At 49.7% G+C, this 21209-nt stretch overlaps 1 protein-coding gene across 1 annotated transcript in view; it reads left to right on the plus strand.

Moving 5' to 3' along the window:
- INTS1 (integrator complex subunit 1) overlaps nt 1-21209 on the plus strand; it is a 79510-nt gene that overhangs the window by 40983 nt on the left and 17318 nt on the right. Inside the window, exons 30-37 of the mRNA XM_077274793.1 lie at nt 272-396; nt 748-1008; nt 3972-4131; nt 5910-6050; nt 6479-6659; nt 15203-15326; nt 16234-16364; nt 16613-16700. Coding sequence (XP_077130908.1) covers nt 272-396; nt 748-1008; nt 3972-4131; nt 5910-6050; nt 6479-6659; nt 15203-15326; nt 16234-16364; nt 16613-16700 — 1211 coding nt within the window. The remainder of the gene's footprint in view (nt 1-271; nt 397-747; nt 1009-3971; nt 4132-5909; nt 6051-6478; nt 6660-15202; nt 15327-16233; nt 16365-16612; nt 16701-21209) is intronic.

Here is a 21209-nt window from a genome sequence, read left to right on the forward strand (position 1 = left end):
AACAACACCGCTCCGTACATGGTGTAGTGACCGCTTCGGGGTACTGCAGATCAGCTGCAGTACTCAAGAATGGCCACTACAGTGTATGGCGCTTTGTGCAGCATCTACATCTGACTGCTGCCAATCAGTGGCGGTGCCAAAATTCTACTACACTGCCCACCCAGATTTTATATGTTTAGGTGCACATTAGTAAGTGATCTGTGGATGGAAAGAAGTGTTTTAATATGTGTTTTGTTTTTCATCTTTATTTTTGCTTTCCTCCATGCTTCAGATAGTGCGGATGTAGTGAAACGAAAACCCAGCACTGACGTACCCCAAGGACAGCTACGGCCCAGAGGTCTCACTCAGATCCCAGTACTGGGACCGGAAGATGACCTGGCCGGAATGTTTCTGCAGGTAAATGGTACAGCTCTCACCTACACATGTAATGCCGAGGATTCGAGACACTGCTGTACCAACGCCATAGGAAGGGTAAGGGGGGTACAGTGTCTCTGTGGTGGTCTCAAGGTGTGTAGATAACGTCGCTGGGGAAAAGGTACAAAAACATCGACTGCAAACAGTTTGGAAAAGCGAAAATGTGGGAAAATGTATAATTTTTCTATTATACAAGAAATGGTCACTTTGTACTAGTTCATTGGAGTTTTGAGCAAAAGTGCCATCAATCTGTGCAAGAAAAAATAAATAAATATATATTTCTTAATTAAATCTATTATTAGTTGGACATAACTAACTTTTGTTCCCTTTTAGCTTTTCCCTCTTAATCCGGACCCCAGATGGCAGAACTCCAATCCCAGACCCATATCCCTGGCCCTGCAGCAAGCGCTAGCCCAAGAGCTGGCACGTATCCGTCAGGGGAACACCCAGGTGACCGGCATCGCCGTCCGTTTGCTGCAGGCGATCGCCGCCCTGCTCAGCTCCCCTCACAGCGGTGCCCTGGTCTTGGCTATGGCTATGGACAGAAATCACTACATCTCCTGCCCGCTGATGAGGCAACTCTACCAGTATCACGTAAGTGGTTATATGCGTCACCTATTGGCTAAGGATGTATAATAATACCGCATTTGTGCTCTACATTACCGATACGGTGTGTCCAGCTGGCAGTATGTGGCCCGATGCATCCAAAGTTTCCGACATAAAATGCCTTGAAATATTTGTATCCCTTTCCCCACCAGGTCCAACATAGTGGGCAAAGATTTATGTAACTTTGGAGGCCTAAATTATGCCAGAAATGTTCTGAGTAAGATGCGCCTAGTTTAGGAGGCAAGCGCCTATTATTGAAATGGGCGCATCTTAGTGAAGCCGTGCCTCAAGACTGGGGTACATCACCATGGAAAAGGAGAAGGAAAATCTAAAACATCACATTTGTTGGAATATTTAAAATAGAGAAAACAAAAAAAGGATTAAAAACTGTATGCTAAGTCGGAGCGTTTTGTACAAGATGCTAGTAAGACTAAGAGCTTGTACAGCTCAAAACCCGTCTACTTAGCGTTAGCATACAGTTTTCTTCTTTTTTTTTGGGGGGGGGGGGGAACAACACGCACATTAGCCACAATGGACAGATTATCTTTTTGCATTGAAGCATCTAATGAGCGTGTGCAAAGTTCATTTTGAAGAGCGGAGGAGCAGCAATTGTGTTATCAGCTGTGTATAGGGGTGTTATCTGTCATTGTTGATGATAAGGAAGCTACTGAAAACTCTCCCTTAATGGAAGAGAAGTACAAGTCTTGAAATCCCTGATTGAATGCGTGGGGGATTTTCGAGGAGGGAGGAACAGTGTTCTTGTTCGGCACTGGTTTCATCACCACTTAAGGATAATTGGGAAGATTGTGTCGTAATAAAAATCACGATTTACCGATCTCATCACGGATGGTCCGAAAGCACCCAAATGGATGCTCCACCTGGATTATTTTTTTTGCAGTGAGTTAAAGGGGTAGACCTCCTTCAGAAAACTTTCTGCTATAATCCTGAGGCCATAACATTAGATGATGGGATATTTTACAAAAAAAATAAAAATAAATAAATAAAAAAATATATATATATATATATATATATATATATATATATATATATATATACAGGTCCTTCTCAAAAAATTAGCATATAGTGTTAAATTTCATTATTTACCATAATGTAATGATTACAATTAAACTTTCATATATTATAGATTCATTATCCACCAACTGAAATTTGTCAGGTCTTTTATTGTTTTAATACTGATGATTTTGGCCTACAACTCCTGATAACCCAAAAAACCTGTCTCAATAAATTAGCATATCAAGAAAAGGTTCTCTAAACGACCTATTACCCTAATCTTCTGAATCAACTAATTAACTCTAAACACATGCAAAAGATACCTGAGGCTTTTAAAAACTCCCTGCCTGGTTCATTACTCAAAACCCCCATCATGGGTAAGACTAGCGACCTGACAGATGTCAAGAAGGCCATCATTGACACCCTCAAGCAAGAAGGTAAGACCCAGAAAGAAATTTCTCAACAAATAGGCTGTTCCCAGAGTGCTGTATCAAGGCACCTCAATGGTAAGTCTGTTGGAAGGAAACAATGTGGCAGAAAACGCTGTACAACGAGAAGAGGTGACCGGACCCTGAGGAAGATTGTGGAGAAGGACCGATTCAAGACCTTGGGGAACCTGAGGAAGCAGTGGACTGAGTCTGGTGTGGAAACATTCAGAGCCACCGTGCACAGGCGTGTGCAGGAAATGGGCTACAGGTGCCGCATTCCCCAGGTAAAGCCACTTTTGAACCATAAACAGCGGCAGAAGCGCCTGACCTGGGCTACAGAGAAGCAGCACTGGACTGTTGCTAAGTGGTCCCAAGTACTTTTTTCTGATGAAAGCAAATTTTGCATGTCATTCGGAAATCAAGGTGCCACAGTCTGGAGGAAGACTGGGGAGAAGGAAATGCCAAAATGCCTGAAGTCCAGTGTCAAGTACCCAGTCAGTGATGGTGTGGGGTGCCATGTCAGCTGCTGGTGTTGGTCCACTGTGTTTCATCAAGGGCAGGGTCAATGCAGCTAGCTATCAGGAGATTTTGGAGCACTTCATGCTTCCTGGCACCTGCTCACAGTGCCAAAACCACTGGTAAATGGTTTACTGACCATGGTATTACTGTGCTCAATTGGCCTGCCAACTCTCCTGACCTGAACCCCATAGAGAATCTGTGGGATATTGTGAAGAGAAAGTTGAGAGACGCAAGACCCAACACTCTGGATGAGCTTAAGGCCGCTATTGAAGCATCCTGGGCCTCCATAACATCTCAGCAGTGTCACAGGCTGATTGCCTCCATGCCACGCCGCATTGAAGCAGTCATTTCTGCCAAAGGATTCCCGACCAAGTATTGAGTGCATAAATGAACATTATTATTTGATGTTTTTTTTGTTTGTTATTAAAAAACACTTTTATTTGATTGGACGGTTGAAATATGCTAATTTATTGAGACAGGTTTTTTGGGTTATCAGGAGCTGTAGGCCAAAATCATCAGTATTAAAACAATAAAAGACCTGACAAATTTCAGTTGGTGGATAATGAATCTATAATATATGAAAGTTTAATTGTAATCATTACATTATGGTAAATAATGAAATTTAACACTATATGCTAATTTTTTGAGAAGGACCTGTATATATATACATACATACATACATACATACATACATACATACATACATACATACATACATACATACACATATACATACATGCATATATATATATATATATATATATATATATATATATATATATATATATATATATATATATATATATATATATATATATATACATACACACACACTAACAACTGAGTATTACTTACCCTCCCCGGGTCCAACTCGGTTACTCTGCCACTCCTCCAGTTTCTGTAATGTGTTCTATGCCTGCAGCGCTGACGTCCGATCGAGAGCGCTGCAGCCAGTCCATGGGCTCAGCAGGCAAGCTTGTGTTTTTCTTGCAGCAATGTGTACCCCAGGACACGGCCTACTCCTCTCTGTTCTTTAAAGTGCTTATGCAGCTGTTGCAATGGCTGGACAGTCCGGGCATGGAGGAAGGACCCCTGAAAGCTCAACTCAAGTCATTCGCTGCACAGTATTCATCCAAGCATCGGATCAGCGATGGTACAACTCTCATTTATTCAGATTGCTCTTGTGCTACATGTCTGTTTTATTTCTTGCAATTGTTTTGGTTTTTTTTCTTCCCTTAGTCTATTTTGATGTCAGAATGACCAAATGCACATTCATAAAAATGCACATTATTGACTCTTTTCAACCAATTTATCACAGATTTGAAGTCCTTCATATAATAATAACAATCCTTTGTCCTCTTTCGTACATCGGGGCGGGACTGTGGGTAGGGTCTTCGGCTCTGCCACGGCCCCTCCGCTGCTACTGTTGTCTTCATCGTCGTCCTGGTTTTAATTTGTGCGCACATTGACCTCCTGGTAGTCTTCAATAAAATGGCGCCAATAGTGGCACATGAGCAGATTTAGATCTCTGCTCAATGATGAGCCAGAATGACAATCTGCGCCACCACCAGCACAATTTTACGAACGACCACCGGAAAGTCAAACTGCGCCTCCACCGGTGTCATTTTACTAAAGACCGCCAGGAGGTCAATCGGCGCCTCCACCGGTGCCATTTTACTTAAAAACCACCTGGAGGGCTATCTGCGCCTCCACCGGCGCCATTTTACTAAAAACCGCCAGGAGGTCAATCTGCACCTCCACCGCCACCATTTTATTAAAGATCACGGGAAGGTCAATCTGCACCTCCACTGGCGCCATTTTACTAAAAACCGCCAGGAGGTCAATCTGATAAAGAGTACGGAAGGCTAGCACTCGACATACGTGGAGTGAAGGTGCAAGTGAACGGAACCGATGGTCCTCTCAGTCATAGAACATATAATCACTGCACTCATGCGATGGAGATACTTGATTCATGTGAACAATTTTATGTGCATCAATGGCTGTTAGATGCCTGTCAAGGTGAATGTCTGGTGCTTTTAAAGGGATGGACCAGTAATCAGGGAAAGTCCGCACGACTTTTTGTTTAGGGAGCCAGACCGAGCAAATATATGTTAATTTTAGCAAGATGGACCCGCAGGGTGAGGGAATCAGTGTAGATCCGTCCTCAGAGTTTCGTACATGCAGTGGCTGGGATCCACGTTGGTGGATAGGAGGTCAATCTGCACTTCCACCGCCACCATTTTACTAAAGATCACGGGAAGGTCAATCTGCACCTCCACTGGCGCCATTTTACTAAAAACTGCCAAGAAGTCAATCTGCGCCTCCACCGGCGCCATTTTACTAAGGATCACCGGAAGGTCAATCTGCGCCTCCACTGGTGTCATTTTACTAAAAACCGCCAGGAGGTCAATCTGCGCCTCCACCGACACCATTTTTCTGAAGACTGCCAGGAGGTCAGTGTACACAAGCGCATTGGTTTTTTATTTTTGCTTTTTACAGTGTTCAGCTTTTGGTAAAAATGACCGAACAATATATTTATTTTACCTACTATAGATCCTTAGTTTCACTAAGGTCCCAGGCAGCGATTCATAGGACCCTGATTATGGTGCCTGGGACCTTCATTAGGGCTCATCAGCACCCCACAGGGAGTTGAAGGTGGGCAATCTGCATCAGAAGTGCCCCCCGCCATGAATTACAAGACGTACATGTCCCTGTGATAGACTGACGGTGGCGTTAAAGTGGTTAAACAGCGATCAGAGCGAGCTCTGGCGGCTGCTTTAAGAGGCAGATGCCGGCTGTACAACACAGTCCACACCCGACATGTAGGGTTAACGAAAGCTCAATATTCTCAGTCTGTCGCTCCCGATTGATGTGAATTCATTACCAAACTGTTCCTTTCCTTTACCAAGTCCTGCGATCTTTTCTCGGCAGTGCGCGGTGGATTTTTGCACTTGGCAGAAGCTTTGGCTTTTCGACGGGAACCAGATGTGATCAACTCCACTTTGTGCGCCATCATTACCACTCTGAGATCGGGAGATAAGTGCAACGTGGAACCCGAACTGATCAGTAAAGGTGAGGCTCATCACCAGAGGGATTTGCCACTTGCTGCATTTAGCACTGACCTATTTATGATGCGGTGGGAGCTCGTTGCATATCCTGGAGACCTGTGTGTAACCCTATATACCAAGGTATTGGTAGGAATATATCCGTTTAATAAGTGTTAGGCAATCTCTGCATATGTTGCGCCTGTCGACATGCAGCCGCGGGGACTTGAACATATTTTTTTGAGCATGCCAAAAACACTTGGTTAGCACTCGAGCATGCTCAGATAACACCTTATCCCAGCACGTTCGCTTATCACTAGACATCATGGTCCATCCTTCTATTAAAAATGTTGAGAAAGTGACAGAATGGATTCTGCACAATTGATGTTCGGAAACGTCTCCAGATACAATGATAATTTTCTGTTCCTTTCTTCAAATTTTGATCACAATTCTTAGTTCTCCAAGGACTGATCGAAGCCAAGTCTCCCTATTTGGAAGAATTTCTGACCGTTCTGCTGTCGGTAACTATCGAAACCACATCGCGCTTTACAGCCACTGGCCCCGTTGCAGTGGTGAGCTCTCTACTACTGCAGGAGCAAGAAGAGACCATGGGGAAGAAGGGGAGCGAGACCTGCAGGTAGGCAATTGTTTTTTGGGGTTTTTTTTAGCTAATATATCAGCAACTTCTATCCTGTACTTATTTCCTCAGGTTCTTTCCTTCTTTTCTACTGCCTGTTTTCTCTGCCCTCCCTGAGACTGTACATGCTGACACACACCCCCCCCCCCCCCCCATATTGTGGAAATTGGTGAACAACTTTTCTTTCCCAGCAATGACAGAAGGGGAGTGGGATTGGAGAGAGAGCAAAATCAGGAGCTCTGACGGATTTGTAACATTTAAATGCAGATTTTAGTGATTTGTTAGCAAATGGTTACCACAGCGATCAGGGCTACCTCCTGTTGCTGCTATGTAAGTCAAGGGTTGTAAAGGGGATAAGTGAATTCAGGAAATCAGATTATTCTCTCTTCATTATATGGAGTTTAATGGGATATCTCCATCATTGCATGATCTAAAGGGCGCCAACATCTGGGACCCCCACCAATCCTGAGACTGAAGGGGCCCAAAAGTCAGGCTACTACCAACCACTGGGCTTGATGCCATCAGTTTTCATAAGAAAAAGATGGACAGATTCATGAGATCTGGAGGTTGTTGACACTTAATTACTTATTATTTCTCCTACGCCTCATTGGGGGACACAGCCCGTGGTGTATGCTGCTGCCACTAGGAGGCGACACTAAGTGATACACAGAAAGTTCTCTCCTCCCCTGCAGTATACACCCTCCTGCTGGCTCTCAGCTCCTCCCCTGCAGTATACACCCTCCTGCTGGCTCTCAGCTCCTCCCCTGCAGTATACACCCTCCTGCTGGCTCTCAGCTCCTCCCCTGCAGTATACACCCTCCTGCTGGCTCTCAGCTCCTCCCCTGCAGTATACACCCTCCTGCTGGCTCTCAGCTCCTCCCCTGCAGTATACACCCTCCTGCTGGCTCTTAGCTCCTCCCCTGCAGTATACACCCTCCTGCTGGCTCTCAGCTCCTCCCCTGCAGTATACACCCTCCTGCTGGCTCTTAGCTCCTCCCCTGCAGTATACACCCTCCTGCTGGCTCTCAGCTCCTCCCCTGCAGTATACACCCTCCTGCTGGCTCTTAGCTCCTCCCCTGCAGTATACACCCTCCTGCTGGCTCTCAGCTCCTCCCCTGCAGTAATACACCCTCCTGCTGGCTCTTAGCTCCTCCCCTGCAGTATAGACCCTCCTGCTGGCTCTCAACTCCTCCCCTGCAGTATACACCCTCCTGCTGGCTCTTAGCTACTCCCCTGCAGTATACATCCTCCTGCTGGCTCTCAGCTCCTCCCCTGCAGTATACACCCTCCTGCTGGCCCTCAGCTCCTCCCCTGCAGTGTACACCCTCCTGCTGGCTCTCAGCTCCTCCCCTGCAGTATACACCCTCCTGCTGGCTCTCAGCTCCTCCCCTGCAGTATACACCCTCCTGCTGGCTCCCAGCTCCTCCCCTGCAGTATACACCCTCCTGCTGGCTCTCAGCTCCTCCCCTGCAGTATACACCCTCCTGCTGGCTCTCAGCTAACCAGTTCTTGCTTAGTGTCTGTAGGAGGCACACGGGTCTGGTTCAGACCCCAACGTTTTTATTTTATTTTTTACTTTACTTTTCTGTAAATTTTTATTTTTTAATTAATGGAGTGAAGGGGGCGACGGTTCCTTTCAAGGTTCCGATCTCCCCCGAACCATCAACAGGCGAGCACCGCGAGTATACCTCCCCGTCCCTCTCCTGCGACGTGGGAAGCCATGCCTGAGCTCACTTCAGGGGCGACGGTTCCTTCACGGTCCCGATCTCCTCACACCAGCAGCAGGCGACCACATGGAGTGTCACCTCCATGTATCCTCTCCTGCAGCCAGGCCTAATGCCGGACAACTGGCCCTGTCCACCCGGTGGCTGAACTCCGTGGGTGTACAGACAGGGCTGCCACTAGAAATTGCGGGGCCCCATACTGGCAAAATTTCTGGGGCCCCCTTGAGACTCCGCCCAGGCTCCACCCCAGCCCCGCCTCCACGCTCCACCCCTCAAACTGTCCACAGTCCCACCGCTCTCTCTTGGAAAAACTCCACTTCTCACCTATCACACATTGACAGTTCCCATCACCAGATCACACATATAGCCGGCTGCTTTTGTTTTGGCCAAAAGATTTTTTAAGCCACCAAAATGACAAGGTAGACACTTTTGGCCGGGCCCTACTCTACTGTAACCTATTAAATATTTGTTAAAATATGCAATACAATTTAGGTATATTTTTATTTATTTTTCAATTTTTAAAATGACCTATAATACCACATACAAAGAACAAATACCACAGCACCATGACCAGACACCATATTATCACCACAGTGACCTATAATACTATCTACAAAGCACAAATACCGCCACACCATGACCAGATGACATATTACCACCACAGTGATCGAATAATATCAAATACAAGGAACAAATACCACAACATCATGACCAGACCACATATTACCAACACATAGTGACTGAATACTACAATACTGATCAATAATAAAAAAACCCACAATACTATCACCATAAGTGCCATTATACACAGGAGATCTGTACTTAGTATGCAGTGTCTGTGTACAGGTAATACAGTTATCACTGGGGACATTATACACAGGAGCTCTGTATATAGTGTATAGGTAATCCAGTGATCACTGGTGATATTATACGCAGGACCTCTGTATATAGTATACAGTGTATAGTGTCAGTGTATAGGTAACACACTGACTCACCAGTGACGTCTCTAGGTGAAGTCCTTCATCTTTCATCCCGCACAGACGGCCATCACTTCATCCAGCCAGGACTCGTCTCTGCAGGAAATAACACAGTTATCTCGAGTTCCACTTGCAGAACACATTACTTAATTTTCCCAACTTCTACATTACACCACATGAAGAAGGCGACATAGTATCATTCTACACAGTAATAGGACCGCCCCTCCATTTAAAACAGTGTACTCAAAAAATAAAATAAATACATCACTGCAAAAATAATATCCCTTAATTAGCCCCTATGGTAATAATAATCGCCATCCTAGCCCCCGTGTGTCTCATTCCTGGCTCCCATCCTGCCCTAATGAGTATCCATTCTACCCCATATGATCTCCCCATCCTGCCCCATCTGTCTCCATCGTATCCATCCTGCCCCATGATCCTGCCCCATCTGTCTCCAATCCTGCCTCCAGTGTCTCCAATCATGCCCGTATCACCATACATACTGCCCCGTCTCCAATCATGCCCCCATTTCTGCAATCATGCCCCCTGTGTTTCAATTCTGCCCCATCTGTTTCCAATCCTGCCCTATCTGTCTCCAGTAATGCCCCAGTGTCTCCAGTCATGCCGCCATGTCTGTCATCCTGCCCCCTGTGTCTCCAATCATGCCCCGTTTCTCCATTCTGCCCCAGTGTGTCCAGCGTTCTGCCCCAGTGTGTCCAGCGTTCTGCCCCAGTGTGTCCAGCGTTCTGCCCCAGTGTGTCCAGCGTTCTGCCCCAGTGTGTCCAGCGTTCTGCCCCAGTGTGTCCAGCGTTCTGCCCCAGTGTGTCCAGCGTTCTGCCCTGGGCCGCCCGGATCGCCGCTCTCATTAAAAAAAAAAAAAAAGCTCTGCTTACCTGCCGCGCTCCTGCTCTCTTCACGCAGCTGAAGCGTGCACTCGCCGGCGACTGTCAGACGCTGGCGACATGCATTCTGCGGCTGATGTCAGCTGCCAGCCTCGGATTAACTATTGACGTTCGGGCGCGGGCCCGCATGTCAATAGCGTTAAACAGCTGCAGCGCCGGCCGCCGCTAAGGGCCCGGTTCAGCCTGCAGCTGCCGGCTGCGGGCCCCCTCTGCCCACCGGGCCCCATACGCCAGTCACGGCTGTAATGCCCTGATGGCGGCCCTGTGTACAGAGGCCCTTCTCTATGGCGTCCGAGCAGCCCCCCACTGCACCACCACTGTGAAAGCGGATGGCACAAGGAGGCGGACGGTTCCTCTCCACCTCCCTAACAAACGGATGATGGATTGAGGATTAGCCCTCTATCCCTGCACTGTCCACGCTGCAATACCCGACATCCACGGCAGCTCCATGCCGGGACGCGCACCGATGGTGAGTGGATCCAGTCAGCGGTGGCCTCTGCAGTGGGATATCCACATGCTGACAGGCAGCCTCAGCTTCCCTGTGGCCCACCTCCCTGAGGTAACGCTCCGGTCAGCTGCAAAAATGTAGACCCCGGCTTCGGCCGATGTGTAGGCCGCATCCCGGAAGCCGCGCCTGCACTGTGGCGCGCTAAGGCGGCTCCGCCCACCTTTTCTGCCGCTTCTTCCCTGGCACGGGAGCGATCGCTTCCCTCAGCAACACTGGTATTGCTCACGCCGGCTGCAGAAATTTAGGCCCCGGCTTTGGCCTATTCATGGAAGTCACGAGGCTCCGTCCCCATCGAGTCTGTGGCCCCGCCCCCAAAATTGGTGCCTCTCTGCGATACTTTACCACCTCTACACACACAGGGGTGATGGTTTTACATTAAAGGGGCACAACGACTCTGCAACAGAGTAAGGAAGTACTGCATAAAGGCACGTGACCAGTATTCCCTAGTCTTAAAGGCACAGGACCAGTATTCCCTGGTCTTAAAGGCACATGACCCGCATTCCCTGGTCTTAAAGGCACATGACCAGCATTCCCTAGTCTTAAGGGCATATGACCAGTATTCCCTGGTCTTAAGGGCACATGACCAGCATTCCCTGGTCTTAAAGGCACATGACCAGCATTCCCTGGTCTTAAAGGCACATGACCAGTATTCCCTGGTCTTAAAGGCACATGACCACTCTGAACCCGGTCACCCTAAATGAGCTCAGGAGCCCTCCGCCGCCGATCCCAGCTTATCCCAGAGTACCTAGTTCCCTGGGTGAGCTTAGTCACTGCCTCAACCCATGGATTCTCTGACAAGAGATTGAATCCCTCCGTGATACCTTTGTGGCTCGGAGTGCTTGCAGGTCCCTTTCCTTAATGCGAGCCATCAGCTAGCAGGAGCCGCAAGTTTTCTAGAAACGTACAGGCGTCTACAAAACGGAAGTTTATTTCCTGACCCCTCACCAATGATTTCCTGAGAACAAGTTTCTGAATATGGATCGGATATTGCCTTGGTTCTGAACTCATCAGAACTTCAGAAAAGGATGGATTCGCCTATTTATATCATCAACCAATCTCTGTAGATTTACGAGGACTTCGGTTCTACTCTAGATCACGCAGTGTCCCTCATAAAGAGACTAAACTCCCTCGCAGAGCATTTGCCATTCACCCTCACAGGAGCGTCCGGATAAGCGACCCATTGGACAGAAGCCTCTGCAGGCGCGGTATCCTTTTTTCAGCCAATATGCAAACACGTGGGGTGTCCCCTCCACGTATACCCACCTAAGACGTGAGATGCCATGCCTGGTCTGACTCTTGGGGGCGAAGGGTCCTTTTAAAGGGCACCGATCTCCCCACACCATCGATAGACAAGCACATGGAGTGTCACCTCCATGTATCCTCTTCTACAGCCAGGCCTATCGCCGGACAACCAGCCCTGTCCACCCAGGGACCTTAACTCTGTGGATGTACAGAGGCCCCCTTTTTGGCGTCCACACACACACCCTCTGCATCTCCACTATTTAGCAGATGATGCAAGAAGGCGGACGATTCCTCTCCACTTCCCTGTTAAGAGGATAGTGGATCGAGGGTTCATCAGTGTTTCTCCGCACCGTCAAAACAGAGCAGCGATAGTAAGAGATGGTTTTTCCTAACCTTCTGCTTGTAGCCGCGCATTCTGCCAATTGGCAGATTAACCGGGTAGAATCTCCTGTGGTTTACCTTCCAGTATCCCTGCCCGATGGGTCATCAATTAAAAATACAACGGACTGTCAAATAGCAAATCTAGTTCGTTCCGTCTTGCGGCCTCCAGTTCAGCGCTCTACCCTTCCTTAGCCGCCGCATGTGTTGCTAGAGCAATGGTCTCTTGGTCAGAGACCTTAACTATTTTGATTTCCTATAGACTCAACCAGCAGTGGATCAGTTGTCCAGGACGGTCTAGAGCTAAGGGATCTTGGTTCCAAATTGGGGACCGTAAACTAAGACCGACGCTGAACCTCAAGCTTCTCCCCCCTTCTTCGGATGGAGTTCCCCCGCTCAGCCACTACTTTAACGGAAAAAGGGGGAGTTTCTGGCATCCACCGACATTCGGGATGCTTCCCGTCACATTCCTATGTTTCGCCCTCTTCAAAAATTCCTTTGCTTTCCCTTTCGCGAACAGCATTTTCAAATCACGACCTTGTCCTTCGACCTTGCTACCGCACCCAGTGTTCGCAGGGGTTATGGCGGCTGTCACGTTCCTCTTGCACCCTAGAGGCGCGGTCGCCCTGCCCTATCTGGTCGACTTTCTAGCCACTCTTCAAGCCCTGCGCTGAGTCGTCTATATCTCTTGCGATACCCTTTCTCTCCTGGGCTGGCAGCTAACCTTAGACAAGTTTTTTTCCTCATTTACAGCCCAGCAGATATCCTTTTTTGAGGATGATCCTGGAATCTTCCAGAAGGTTGGTGATTCTCCCTTGAGACAAGTCCGTGGCCCTTCAACAGGGAGCTAGCGCACTTGTTCACTCATCCCCCCTCATTCCATTCGATTTGCTAGGAGGGTTCTGAGGAAAATTGGTGACGACAAGGGAAGCGTTTTCCTTCGCTCCTCTCGTTTTTCTGCAGGTCAATCAGGCTTTCAGAGAGTAGTCTCTGAGCTCCTTCCGGTTTAATAGTTATTAGTGACTACCGATGCCAGTCCTCTTCTCCTGATCATTGTTCTGGGGATCCGAACGGTACGGCTAGTTCTACGGCAGGTCCACTGCCTTCTGGTGGGTCACCCCATCCGATTCAATCGGACAATCCCATGTTTGTCCCATACGTCAATCATCTAGCAGGTACCCACGGTCAGGCATCATGGCAGAGGTACCTCACATTCTCTGTTGGGCCACTATCTAGCATTTGGTGATCTCCGCACTACACATCTCAAGAGTAGAACTCTGGGCGGCGGACGCCGTCAGGGTCCCGCCTCATGTGAGTGGGAACTTGACCCGGAAGTCTTCCATCAGATCTGTCTTCTCTGGAGCACTCCATATGTAGGTCGGATGGCATCCAGACTGAACGCCAATGTACTCTAAGTTCATGGTTCGGCCTCAGGTCCAAAAGCCATCGCAGTGCATGCTTTGGTCCTTCATGGTACCAGTTTCCTTCACCCCTCTTCCACTACTTCCGGGATCTTTTCGGAAGCAGGAAGAGCCCCAGTGATCCTGGGAGATCTGCACTGACCATGTCAGGTTTTTCTCGTTTGCGAAACTAGTATTTTTCCATCTTATTGCAACAAAACTGCAAATATGGACTTCCTCGCAGGGAGTCTTCACATGTGGTTCTTCCCTATCGTATACCATTAGATCTTTGGGACCTTAATGATCCTGGGGGTCTTACAGTAGACTCCTTTTGATCCGAACAGACTTTACTATCAGGGAAGGTCGCCCCTTTTTTCTCTGCGATCTCCTCATCCTGATGATAGCCGCTCTGTTCTTTCAGACCTTTTTCCCTTATTACCATCAAGGCAAGGTTGCCCTCAGGCCATCCCCGTCCCTTGTTACCAAGGTGGTATTGTATTCCCACAGTTATGAGGACATCGTTGTTCCCTCATCTCTTTCCGCACCAGTCCACATAATGGAATGGGTTCCCCATATTCGGGACGTGGTGACTGCTCTGAGTAGGTACGTCTCGCAGACGGCATCCTTCCGAAGGTTGGACACTTTATTTGGGCTACCTCACTGTAAGAGGACGGCTTCATGACGGTTACAGAAAGGGTTTAGCCGTTTCATCGGCCATGTTAGCTTGGTGGATTTGTTACACCATCCAGGAATCCTTCCGTGTTAGATGTCAGCCTATCTCCCTGTCTATTGAGGTTTCTTGGATTCTAGGCACCAGGCGTCGGCACAGCACGCCTGCAAGCTTGTGAGGTCGTCCAGTCCGCATGCATTCTTGAAGCGCTATAATTCCCAGACTTCCACAGATGTGAGTCTGGGCAGGCGGACTCTGCAGGCCTCGGCGCACTTGTAAGTAGCAGTTACACAGGGCCTGATCTGATGTTGTCCCCACCCAGGAACTGCTTTGGGATGTCCCACGGTCTGTGTCCCCCAATGAGGTGTAGGAAAAATAGGGATTTTTGTGTACTCACTGTAAAATCCTTTTCTCCGAGCCATTCATTGGGGGACACAGCTCCCACCCTATTATCTTGTGCTTGTTTTATAATTTAACATGCTATACTCTCATATATAATGTGACATGTTATACGCTCATATATTGTTTATTGGTCTCCTACTGCTTTTGCACCAAACTGGTTAGCTGAGAGCCAGGAGGAGGGTGTATACTGCAGGGGAGGAGATCACTTTCTTTGTATCACTTAGTGTCAGCCTCCTAGTGGCAGCAGCATACACCCACGGTCTGTGTCCCCCAATGAATGGCTCGGAGAAAAGGATTTTACGGTGAGTACACAAAAATCCCTATTTTTCCTTTTTTGCAGCCCTGAAGCTTCTCGTGCCAAACCCTCCTCTGGTCTTCTCATCGACTGGCTGGATCTGCTGGATCCGGAAGTTATTAGCAGCTGTCCCGACCTGCAACAGCGGCTGCTATTTTCATGGAACAAGGCAAGTGTAAAGCAGCAGCGATCGGATCTGGCTCAGATTGCTGCTGTTTAACCATTTAGATGGGCTGCATAGGAGATAGTTTTGCTACATACAGTATGGATTCGCAGGCAGTATGTATTACATGAGATCAAACCAGGCTCTAAGTTCACCAGGGGACAACAAAAATAAATAAAAGTTAATAGAATATGTATTTAAATACCAAAAGATGAAAAGTTTGCATTGCCCCCTTTTTACAATCTAAAAATAAAAAAAAAAAGTTAATCAACCCTTAAAATCTTTGCCTGAGTTGCCAATTTCAATTTTTTACATTTTTTGGTCTTGGATTCCAAGAGAATGGAATAAAAAGCGGCTTTGTCGATGGAAAAATGAAAAGTTATGGCTGATGGAAGAAGGGGAGGTAAAAAATGGATTAATGCTAGGTTGTAAGGCGCAATGTGAAACACGCTGGGTGTTAAATGTTAGATCCTCTTTAAAGGTATTTTGCTATATCATCTGATGTAGACAGAGACCCTGATTCCAACAATGTATCAGTCTATTGGATGCAGCAGTTGTGGTACAATCAGAGTTTTCTCTGCTGTAGGTGTAGCAGAGCTCAGAAAGCTGAACCCGCCCTCCAACACCACTGATTGGCAGCTTTTTATGTACATTGTATATTGACAGAAAGCTTCTTATCAATGATGGGGCTGTGGTTGGACCAGGAGGGACAGGACAGCTAGTCCTGTAGTGATAATCTCCTGTTGATAAATCACTGATTGTATTGAAACAGCACACATTTTAATAAGTGACACATCGTTCGCTGGAATCCTGGTCTCTGCCCCTGCTGCACTCACATTATATAGGAAAAACCTGCTAACAGATTCCCTTTAAGCTGTCTGTCAGTTTCATCTTTGTGTGTTGTGTCCTGCAGATAAAGTCTCCCTCGGGGTCACAGTCTCCTTCCTTCCGGCCCTACCTCCTGGCTCTTCTGACCCATCAGTCTAACTGGAGCACGTTACACCAGTGTATTAGCATCCTGCTGAGCAAACATCGAGAACAGAGGTGATTGCCGCTCTCCATATATACTCACGGGGTCTTGTGCCTGCACGAGATAAGTACTCGCTGACAGTCTAATGTGGTGCCATACCAATCCTTGTGTGGTGAATTTTTGCCATCAGGTCGCGACAGCTCTCCGCACCCACATTCACTATCATTAGTTGCGATTCATTGATATTGCTGTCTTATCTTTGTGCAGTGCTAGCCTTGTATAACAAAGAAATGAAAAAATGTTGATTTTTTTAAATACCTAGGTTTGACCCATCGGCCTCTCTAGACTTTCTATGGGCTTGTGTTCACATCCCACGTTTATGGCAGGGAAGAGACCAGCGCACCCCACAGGTACAGCATTTGAGAATATATTGCAAGCACCACTTCCTAGGCCAAATTCTATCTCGGACCAAGTATGTACCGCAATGCACGGACCGGCCGCAGGCAACAGCCTCATAGGCATATATGAAGCTGTCACATTATGGTCTGGAGACCCCCGAATATTACAGCTGGGCCAAGTTACACCAGCAAAGCTGGAGAACAGAGCTGGTTGCTGCCTTGCATATTTACTTGTAAGGTCTTGTGCCAGCGCAACCCAGTGTCTCATGCCGGCGTGGGCTGCCCAGCGTCTCGTGCCAGCGTGGCGCAGCCCAGTGTCTCGTGCCGGTGCAGGCAGCCCAGTGTCTCGTGCCGGTGCAGGCAGCCCAGTGTCTCGTGCCGGTGCAGGCAGCCCAGTGTCTCGTGCCGGCGCGGCGCAGCCCGGTGTCTCGTGCCGGCGCGGCGCAGCCCGGTGTCTCGTGCCGGCGCGGCGCAGCCCGGTGTCTCGTGCCGGCGCGGCGCAGCCCGGTGTCTCGTGCCGGCACATTGCTTCCCCCAACTCTGATTTTGGCCCACGTTTGTCTGAATTCTTCCCTATCATTATTCTTTTTTCTTTATCGCCTCTCATTGGGGGACACAGGAACCATGGGTGTATGCTGCTGCCACTAGGAGGCTGACACTATGCAAATAAAAAAGTTAGCTCCTCCTCTGCAGTGTACACCCCACCGACTGGCATTGAACTCTTCAGTTTTAGCTTAGTGTCAGTAGGAGGTGGACACGGGTCTTTCATTAGACCCTTATCTACCTCAATGTGCGTCGTTTTCTTGCAGGTTTCCTCGGAGGGATACAGGGTGAATAGTCACACCTGTATTCCCACAAGCGGACTATGAGTACGGTGTGTACTGCCACCCCGTATCCTCATTGATCCCTCACCAGGACCAAGATCCTGGCACACCAGCGTGCTCAGAAGTCCGGTCCTGGCTCCGTCCCCCACCCACTCGCCCACCAGAGCCTGTCGGTTGGAGGAGACGAGGACGTCCATCAGCCCTGGACGTTTCACCCCTTTTTTAAGGTTAGTACGGCGTGGGATGTTTTTAGGTGAGTATGTCCCCTATCCCTTCTTATCCTATTCTGCAAGGGCCTTCTGCTCCAGCGGTTCACTCCTTTCCGCGGCGCACTATCAGTGCTGCGGTTTTTTCCCTGGGCACAGTCCTCAGCGCAGCAGCCCTGCAGTCTATCGCGCTGCTTATCGCTGCAGCGCATTGCTCCGGCGCCGCAGGAGGTGGACTGTGGCGCCCTTCAGTGGCGCAGCCTAGCAGGCTGCGGCGCCTGTGCCGCCAGCCTCCCGTCGCGGCGCATCGCTCTGGCGCTCTATACCGGCGCCGCGGCTCGTTTCCCGGCCGCCGGTTCCTAATTTAGGCCCCGGCTTCGGCCGGGGCCTACTTCCGGTCTTCGGATCTGTCACTTCCGCTTCTGCGGGCGGGCTTTTTCCCGCCCGACATACTAGGACCTGCCCACCGGCGCCTCTGCGTCTAGCTCCGCCCCCTTCCTCGTGGGACACTCGTCTGGTGTTAGCATCGCTTCACACCACAGCAGCAGCCCTTGCAGTGCCTCCCGCAGCGCGCCACGCTCCTTCGCCCGCATCTTCTGTGAGCTCAGCACAGGGGATTTCTCCACCAAGGACAAGTGGGACATCTTCCAGGACCGGGTCCGTGAGTAGCTGCACTGCAGTCTGACACCCCCCTCTGCACACTGTCCCCTAACCAACTGGCATCTTCAGGGTCCCTCAAGATGTCTTCCTCTAAAGGGGGCCGCTCTCGCCCCCCTACTTCTTCTTCATCTACTGCCTTAGTCACGTACTTTGCATGTTCGTCCTGTAACAGCAAACTTCCCTCAGGTCAGTCCTCCCCGTTGTGTCAGTCCTGCAGCAACCCGATTGTTCCCACCGCCCAGGATCCCCCGGCTGTTCCGCCCGAGAGTGATCCCCCCATCCCAGGCTGGGCCGCTTCTCTGTCACAATCGGTGGCCGATTTAACACGGGTGTCTCAAACCCTGGTGTCCGCGCTGGATCGGTTTCCCCTGCAGACCCCTGCAGTGGCCAGCGGGTCGCAGGAACCGCCGCCCGAGCCCTCCTTGATTAGCCACAAAAGGTCCAGACAGGAACGTCGGTCTGAGTCCTCTTCGCGTTCCATCTCGCCGCACGGCCCTCCCCCGCGGTTGGTGTCGCACCGTTCCTCCTCCCCTGAGTCAGGCGAGGCTTTATCTGATGCGCCCTCAGACGAATTTTCGGAGCTGGATCCTAGGCAAATCGCCACCATGAGTGAGTCGGTCCAGAACCTCATTCGGGCTATAAACCAAACCTGTGGCATCAAGGATCCCTCTACGGAACCCGCAGATCAGGCGGTTTCGTTTAGACGGGCCAAACCACCTTCAAAATTTTTTGCTCCTCATCCTGAATTCGAGGAAATCCTGGCCAGAGAGAGAGAGAATCCGACCAGACGTTTTCAGAGGGGAAAACGTCTGGGGGTGTTATATCCTTTTTCACCAGATCTTACCGCCAATTGGACGGTCTCTCCCTCGGTGGATCCCCCTGTTTCCAGGCTGTCCGCCAACACGGTGCTTCCACTGTCCGGCGGAGCGTCTCTGAAGGATTCTAACGACAGAGTTATAGAATCTTTTGCGAAATCTGCCTTTGAAGCGGCTTCAGCAGCGCTATGCCCAGCCTTTGCTTCCACTTGGGCTTCAAAATCCATCTCAATATGGGCCAAGGATCTACGGCGAGGTATCCTGGACGGGGCTCCTCCCGCGCAATTAGCGGAACTTGCCAACCAGATTTCCCACGCTGGTGAATACCTGGTTTCCGCCTCCCTGGATGTCGCCTCTTGTGCTGCTCAGGCTTCCAGCAATGCCGTTGCCATTCGCCGGACCGTTTGGCTCAAGGCCTGGCAGGCGGACTTGTCCTCCAAAAAGTCCCTCACTAGTCTGCCCTTCCAGGGCTCTCGTCTCTTTGGTTCCCAGCTGGACCAGATCATTAAGGATGCCACTGGGGGCACAAGTTCCCTTCTCCCCCAGGCTAAACCTCGTCGCCCTCCTCCTAGACGGCAGTTTCGCTCGTTTCGGCCTTTTCGTCGCTTCGCTGCATCAAACTCCTTTTCCCAGCAGCAACAGAGGCCACAGGCACGTCAAGAGAAGAAGGCGGTGTCCTTCAGGCCCACTCCGTCCTGGCGTCCTCGCTATTCCCAGGGTAGATCGTCCAGGCCCAGGACTGGAAGATCCACTTCCGCATGACTCTCGGCAAGACTCCAGCCCAACTCCCAGGTTGGGGGGCCGTCTTCTCCGTTTCAGGGACGTCTGGATTTCCGCAGTAGAGGATGCATGGGTCAGGGAAGTTGTATCCTCGGGATACAAGATAGAGTTCGCCTCCCGACCCAGGGATCGTTTCTTCCAATCTCGTCCTCCAAAAGATCCAGCTTTGGTTCCGGGCTTCTTCGCAGCCATCGCTTCTCTGCTAAAATCCGGGGTGATTGTTCCCGTTCCAGAAAGGGAACGGTACACGGGTTTCTACTCGAACCTCTTTGTGGTACCGAAAAAAGACGGCAAGGTTCGTCCCATTCTGGACCTCAAATTGCTGAACAGGAGGGTTCGCCTGAAACACTTCAGGATGGAATCCCTTCGTTCAGTAATTGCTTCCATGGAGGCCCAGGAATTTCTATGCTCTATAGATATCCAGGACGCCTACCTACATGTTCCAATTTTTCCCGGTCATCACCGTTTCCTGCGCTTTGCAGTGCAACAAGATCATTTTCAGTTCGTCGCCCTGCCGTTCGGTCTCGCAACCGCGCCAAGGGTGTTCACGAAAATCATGGCGGCGCTGATGGCCGTTTTGAGAGTCAGAGGCTTGGTCCTGTTTCCATACCTCGACGACATCCTCATCAAGGCTCCGTCCTTTGCTCAGGCCCACGAAAGCTTGTCCATTGTTCTCGACACCTTATCCCGTTTCGGATGGCTGGTCAACCGGAAGAAGTCCTGCCTTATTCCTTCTCAGCGCATCATCTTTTTGGGCATGCTTTTCGACACTCGTCAGTCCAGAGTCTTCCTTCCCAAGGAGAAGAGATCCACCCTTTGTCGGGACATACTCTTGCTCCAGGGACCTCGGCCTCCCTCACTCCGATCGGCCATGAAGGTTCTGGGGAGGATGGTAGCTACCTTGGAAGCGATTCCCTTCGCCCAATTCCATTCTCGGCCCCTTCAGCAAGCCATTCTGTCTCAGTGGGACAGGTCGGTCTTCTCCCTGGATCGGCCGATCAGACTCTCCTTTCGGGTCAAGCGGTCTCTCAACTGGTGGCTGACGTCTCCTCTCATCTCCCAGGGCAGGTCCTTCCTTCCGGTTCACTGGCAGGTGGTGACAACGGATGCCAGTCTGATCGGCTGGGGTGCGGTTTTTCGCCACCTGACGGTTCAGGGCCGTTGGTCGCCGCAGGAGTCTGCGCTGCCGATCAACGTCCTCGAAATTCGGGCCATCTTTCTGTCCCTCCGCCATTG

This window comes from Ranitomeya variabilis, chromosome 7 (assembly GCF_051348905.1).
Source record: "Ranitomeya variabilis isolate aRanVar5 chromosome 7, aRanVar5.hap1, whole genome shotgun sequence".
NCBI classification, from domain to species: domain Eukaryota; kingdom Metazoa; phylum Chordata; class Amphibia; order Anura; family Dendrobatidae; genus Ranitomeya; species Ranitomeya variabilis.